At 50.6% G+C, this 6,803-nt stretch overlaps 1 protein-coding gene across 1 annotated transcript; it reads left to right on the plus strand.

Moving 5' to 3' along the window:
- The first annotated feature begins 904 nt into the window (after positions 1–904).
- Positions 905–6,246, plus strand: LOC6596676 (putative uncharacterized protein DDB_G0271606). The gene is made up of 3 exons (XM_026990098.1): positions 905–1,172; positions 3,795–4,237; positions 4,304–6,246. Exons 1-3 carry the CDS (start codon positions 1,152–1,154, stop codon positions 5,739–5,741), a joined length of 1,902 nt encoding a protein of 633 aa, XP_026845899.1. The 5' UTR covers positions 905–1,151; the 3' UTR covers positions 5,742–6,246.
- The last annotated feature ends 557 nt before the right edge of the window (positions 6,247–6,803 follow it).

A 6,803-nucleotide genomic window follows, 5' to 3' on the forward strand; every position in this document is an offset into this window, starting at 1 on the left:
TCATTCGGGCTTCAGGTAAATAAGATAATTCTACAAATGTGAAAGTCCTACTAATGCAGTTGAAGCATAAGAAGGGATAAAGTATACATAGAATGTTTACATATAATGCCTTGAAGAGTACAAAGAGTACGAACAAAATCTGGCAGAGTATAGAGCGGTTGGGTGACAACCTCAGGTAAGATCCTCATTAGCGTGTAATACTATGCTTTTAAGCACCCCTCGTGTTATTAGATGATTCGAACTTTCCACGAACATTCGAAAAAAACAACCCATCTGCCACTTCCCCACAGAAACACACACACACACTTTACAGTTGAACAACAAATGCGAAGATCTTTCTATCTGCTCTTGTAGTAAGTATCTGCAGCAGTTTGCTTACAGCTGAGGCAATATCCCAGGCAACCTACACCTTCAGACACAGACACAGACACACAGACACCCCATTCACACACACACACACACACACAGAGATACTCATGTGGACGTGCGGTGTCATTGCTGGTGAACTCGTCCACAGAGATCGGAGATCGGATCGTTCCGCACGCTCTGCCCTCGACTCCAGCCACCAGCCATCAGCTACCAGCGCCAGCGCCAGCACCAGCACCAGCACCAGCACCAGCTCTGAATCCAAATCCGAGTCCAAATCCGAGACCGAATCCGAATCCGGCGAGTGACTCCGCTGACTGACTGGCCAAGTGGCTTGATGCAACCCAGACGAAGACGAAGACCAAAAGTTTTAGCTGTGGTTGTGGCTGTATTAGTGGTGATGTTGTTGATGGTATTGGTGGAGCTGGTGGTGCTGCTGCGGTTGGCAAAGTGTGCGATATAAAACCCGCGAGCATCGCCAGCGCCATCCACAGTACAAGGCGCGACTTTTGAACGCTGGCATCGCAGCTCCATCCGCACAGACTCCACTTTATCGATATCGGGCACGGCACCCACCAGCGACGAGTATCTGCCCCATTCGGTTGTGCCTCCTCCGCCCCTACTAAATATAGCTGTTTGTTTTTTTTGTGCCACGAAATTCGGGAGAAGAAAGTGCCGCCAAATTGGATACATACGATCTCTAGACAAAAGTACAAGTGCGTGAGAAGTCGCTTTGAATGTGCATTGTTCGCTCATTGGCGTAGGAGGAACTGCCCGAGACAGCCATGCGATTGGCATTGATACTGGTAAGATTCCGTGATGGGGTGGATTGCACAATCTCCCGGAAGAGATCTACAGCCGCTCCCAGTGCCCCAACCATTGCCCCAACCCCCTTCAACTCTACTGGCTCAGGCTGCCTCCCCCTCTTCAAGCCTGACAAATTAATTTGCATTCCAGTTGCAGTTTCCAGTTGCTCAGCCGGCTTGGCTTGGACAGCTGCAGCTCTGCGGGAAACCGGGAAAACCAAGCCACAGCCACAACCACGGCGCCCCGCCCCAGGCAGTTCACTGATCTGGTATCAGGATGCAATGAACTCCGGTCTCTGGCTCTCAGACGGAATAGAGTGGCAGTGGCGATTCCTTTTAGATATCGACCTCCTCGCTTGGCTGCACCTTCACTGTCGCTGTCGCTGTCGCTGCCACTGGCACTGGCACTGCCCTTGCCCTTGTCCATCAATCTCGGACCACAGCGAAGGGCCGGCCATCACATGGCATCAGAGATTGGCTGATAATTGGACGAGACCTCAGTCTGGTCTGATCACCCCAGAGAATCGCCACTCTGTGGGGATTGTGGCGCAACCAGAACTCGTTTCCCCCCGCCAGCTGCTGCCTCTTTCTCTCTCTCTCTCTCTCTCTCATGTGGTTACATAAAGTTATTACCATCTGAAGTGGGGGATTGTACCGCTGGGGGCTGGCTCTTGCTTTGGCTTTGGCTCTGGCAGGATAATCTGGGCTTGTCTAATGTACATTTTATTGTTTTGTGCCTGGCTTTAATGCTGCTGCTGTTGCCACAAGTAATGTTGCCACAAGTTATGTTGCAGATGATGTCGATGATGCAACAACGAAAGCCAAGCAGAAACAGTAACAAAAACTAAACACAAACCCACCAAACTGAGCAAAAATTCGAGTCCGACTAATTTGCACGCGTTGCGTGACGATCGTTTGCCTCTGCCTTTGCGTCGAGCTGGTGTGGTTTCTTTGATGTTGCAGCTGTTGATTTTTGATGATGTACAAGCGACTCATCCCCCGAGTGGGCGAGAAAGCACCAGAAACAGCAGAAGCACACATGTCATCTGTAGAGTAGAGTGTGGGGCAGATTTTAGGACTAACCGATTGCCATACCTGCAAGAGCATTATCCATGGCAATGCATAGTATCTTCTCAGCGGATCCATTCTGTTGTAAAGTGAAAGGCAACCCCAAAGAGCCGAATGCAATTAAATTAAATTATTACAGAAAATAGTTGGCAAAGATAAATCAATGCTGGAGAGACAGATCCGAGTAGTTGCTGCTGCCGGACCATAGATTATATAAACAACTGCACCAGCAGCAGCAACAGCAGCATGAGCAACTTTAGACCTCCTCCTCCATCGCCGATCCCCCGTACGGTAGGCAGGCAGCTCTTCTGTTCGGGCTCCCACAGCTCACATGCTAACATTTGACAAGAAATTTGCTGCCTTTGTGGCGGCGCTTGTTGTGTGGCAAGTCTGCCGAAAAACTCTTCCTGCTTAACAAGCTACGAAACAACAACGAAACGAGGCAACGACAGTCACCGCAACATAAGCAGAACCCAACGAAAACAAGAAGAGAGCTATTAAAATGACTTGACACACTGCCCCAGTTTTCGGGCTTTTGCACACACATCGCACACATCAGACACTCGAGTGAGCGCTCTATGTGGTACTCTACCAAGCGGTTATTGAGTGACAAAATGCAATTAAAACTAAGCTATCCGACAGCTCCTCGTTGCTGGTCAGGCATTGCTTGTGAAATTCCATACGTATGCAGATATATAGACTGGGAGTGGGTTTGCAGCAATTAAAAAGGGATTAAAATATCGATTACAAATGCAGTTCGATTTTTCAATGGGCTTATCAATTATAGGCTGGTGGGATTGTGGGTGTAAATGGAAAATGAAATTTCCCCATCAATTTGAAGACTTATTTCGATAGCATTCGATTCATATTTCGATATTTGCAACATATCAAAAGAATTCCATGACCAATTCGATTATTTTTGATATGATAGTCGTACAATATATCGCTTTGCATTCCACATAAGCAACATATCAGAAGATTCTACAAGCATCATCATCAATAAATCAACTTTTTTAACCATAATCACCATTTATCGATAGCTATCGATCATAATCGATTCCTCATTAGTTGGCAGCTTATCCATAACTCATCGATAACCTAAGCCATTAACCTATCTGTCACCATCTGGCCGGCACAAAATACACACACACAAAATACTAAAGACACGACGAACCTGCTGAGATGCGATCGATTCAGATTCGATTACAACACTACATGACTAGCCGCGTCTTTGCCGCAGCTCCCTCCCTACCGCTCCTAAAAAGCACCGCAAGCATTCACTTGACGAAATGTCAAAAGTGAAACCTTTAATATGCCCCCAGATTTGAGTTTGATCGCGGCAGCGCATTGATAATTTAACGAACGACATCGGCATCGACATCGATATGGAGATCGAGATGTTGAGATTGAGATCATTGTCGATCGCCTCCGTCTCCGTCTCTGTCCCTGTCTCTCACCTTGGGAAGAAACAAAGCGATGGCTAGACAAAAGCCACTCGTACCCGTGTCCAAACTAATGCTGATGCTCCAATGCTCTTCTTTTCTGATCTTACAGTGCACTCTGAGTGCGGCCGTGTGCCTGGCCAGTGGCTTGGGTCAGCCGGAGGCGCCCACCAAGGCATCCAGCTACCCCAAGAAGGTGACGACGCTGAAGAAGCGACCGACCAAGACGCCGACCGCGGCGACCACTTCCACATCGGGCAGCACCACATCCGGCAGGGGGGGAACAAGCAGCAGTGGGACGACCACCAAGCCGAGCAAGCCACGCGTGAAGATCGGGAAGACCACCAGACCGAGCACCGTCACTAGAGGCAGCACCAAGGCACCCGCCTTGGCCGCGAGCTTTAGCAACCTGCCCGCTGATGATCTGGAGTTCATCAAGGAGCTGGACAAGCAGTTCAAGCTGCATGGGGACAAGATCAAGATCAAGGTGGAGCGGGACAATTCCACGGGTAGTGGCGGCAAGAACAGCAAGCGGACGATCGAAGGAGATCTGGGGTGAGTCATCTAATCAACCAACCAATGCAACTCTAACCAAACTCTAATCATGGCAATCTATTGTAGATATGGCTATGCCCATCAGGGGTACGACTACACGCCGCCCAAGTTCATGTTCTATCCGTACTCCCAGCACGACATTCCGGCCACAGAGGCGCCACTAGATACCTATGGGAGCTATGCTCCCTCCGGCTTTGCCCATCCCCAGCCGCAGGAGCCAGAAGAACCGCAGGAGCACCAACAGCCACCGCAGCAGCAACAGCAGCAGCACGTGACAAGCGTGACCATCGAGCCCTCGTATTCCTACGAGCTGAAGCCACAGACTACCTACGAGACACAGCCCCCACATCCGACACAGCCCCAGGAGCACCAACCGCATCAGGCGCATCCAAGCCATGGCCTGGAGCAGCCGCAGATCGATCTGCCTCAGGAGGAGGAGCATGCGGATCAGGGCGGCTACCAGGAGCCCGTCATCGTCCTGCGCATCCCAGGCCCCGCAAAGTACGCAGCCCATCTCCAGACCCTGTTGCAGCAGTACCTGGAGATCCGAGCAGCCCAGTACTTGAGCCTGCTCCAAGAGGCCGAGCAGCACCAGCAGCAGCAGCAGCAACACCATCAACACCAGCAGCAGCAGCAATCTTTGGATCTCTCGCAGCAATATGGTGCCCCCGATCAGGGGCCCTACCATCCCGATGTGAGCTATTCCCACCAACTGGCGCCAACGCCCCAGCCAGTACAGTATGCGGCCATCGACGATGTCTACCAGAGCTACAAGGGGCGCCACCAGCAGCAGCAACAGCATCAGCAGCAGGTGCAGCAGTACGAACAGCCACCGCCCGAGGCCTACTATGCGCCAACAGGCTACCAGCAGCAGACACAGTTCTACTACGCCCAGCCGCAGTCCCATGGCCATGGTCAGGGCCAGGCACAGCCGCAGCTCTACCTGATAGCCATGGCCCCACAGCCGGAATATGTCGATGCAGCCCCGCAGGCGGACTACGGCGAACCGCTGCCACATCCGCCGCAACAGCAACATCAGGCACAACAGCAACCGATCTATGTGCCCGAGTCAGAGCCACCCACTGCCCCCGAGGCGGAGCACGAGCAGGAGCAGGAGCACGGTCTCCCCATCACGGAGAACAATCCGCGGCCCACCCACACCAAGGTCATATTCAATTCGCACCCCAGCCACACGTACCCTACCCTGCGCCAGTACTCCCAACAGCAGCAGCAGCAGCAGCAGCACCACCACCAGGAACAGCAGGAGGAACAGCAGGAGGGCGCCTCCGAGGAAAGTGCTCCGTCTCAGCGGCCGTACAACTACCATGCCCACGGCCTCAAGATGCGCCAGGGCAAGCGTTCGGCGAAGGCGCACCCCGAGGCCGCGGCGGCAGCAGCCGGCGACCAGCGGCTCCAACAGATCCGGGAGTACGTGCGGGAGAAGCTCGGTGCAGAGATGGGCTCGGCGGTGGAGTACAAGACGACGCAGCTGCTGGAGGGCTAAGGGCTCATCCATTCTTAGTAGTATCTCGTAATCGTAGTCGTAATGCTGTTGAAGTTGCTTCTCGTGCCTGAAATCCGTTCATTAGTATTTATTCTGCCCAACCTCCTGTGGGATTGGAGTTTCTCCAGATATCGGATTACTACCAATCCACATTGGTGATTGGCCATCCATCAATCCATTGCATACTTATCGGCGGCAGCTAAGGGAGCAGCCCAGAAGTATGCAGTGGTTTTTCTAAGATCGAATTACTACCGGTTGCATATTCCGCCCAGACGTATGCTGTGGTTTCTCGACGACCCGAGGGATCCCGGAGGGGAGGGGCTCACCTCATCTCCGCCTGCGCTTTCATTCTCATTTATTATGTGTTATTTGTTTGGTTTTTTTTTTTGTTAACCACAAAAATGTGCTGAAAACGTGTGCAATAATTAGTTTGTAACGAAACGTAGTTCTTGAATTTACATATCTGTACTTATATTTTTACATAATTAAACGAAACAAAAATCAATTTGCGAGCAACACCAAACAGGGCGCTGGGGGCTGCTTCCACCGATGGGAGGGGGAGTGCTGCAAGTAGTCACGGAAGTCACGCACGAAACCCATAAAAATAGCCAGCTAGCATCGATTGCAGCTGGCGAAATGAAACTCCAAATAACTCGAGTGCTAAATGCCAATCATTACGAGTATTTGGTTGCACTCGTAATCGAAAACACGCAAAACACCTAAATCACGATCAAAATATACAATAGGAAATGTACTGCTGAACCATTCGGAATGGGTGGGGAAGACGGTTTTAAAATAGATCTTGAGGATCAACACAGATCCATCATGCACTTTAAGAGTGGGTTTAATGGGAAGGTAGTTGTTGTATATCAAACTGATTGAAGTAAGGGAAGCCTGTGATCAAAGATCTGAACTTGGAAAGGTCCTTTTTCTGATCTACTGATGATCTTATCTTCCAGTCTCTGGTCTTACATGGTCACGTTGATCTATTACGATTAAGAAACTGGTTCAGAACTAAAAAAAAACTATCTATTTACTGATATTTCTGGCCGAGTTAGTTGT

This window comes from Drosophila persimilis, unplaced genomic scaffold (assembly GCF_003286085.1).
Source record: "Drosophila persimilis strain 14011-0111.01,24,50 unplaced genomic scaffold, DperRS2 tig00000520-arrow-pilon, whole genome shotgun sequence".
Classification (NCBI taxonomy): domain Eukaryota; kingdom Metazoa; phylum Arthropoda; class Insecta; order Diptera; family Drosophilidae; genus Drosophila; species Drosophila persimilis.

What these genes read in the sequence shown, in the direction of transcription:
- LOC6596676 (XM_026990098.1), top strand. Translation starts at nt 1,152, where the DNA reads ATGCGATTGGCATTGATACTG. An exon ending in TGCGATTGGCATTGATACTG is followed by an intron (nt 1,173 to 3,794) that starts GTAAGATTCCGT and finishes CTGATCTTACAG; the next exon opens with TGCACTCTGAGTGCGGCCGT. An exon ending in ACGATCGAAGGAGATCTGGG is followed by an intron (nt 4,238 to 4,303) that starts GTGAGTCATCTA and finishes AATCTATTGTAG; the next exon opens with ATATGGCTATGCCCATCAGG.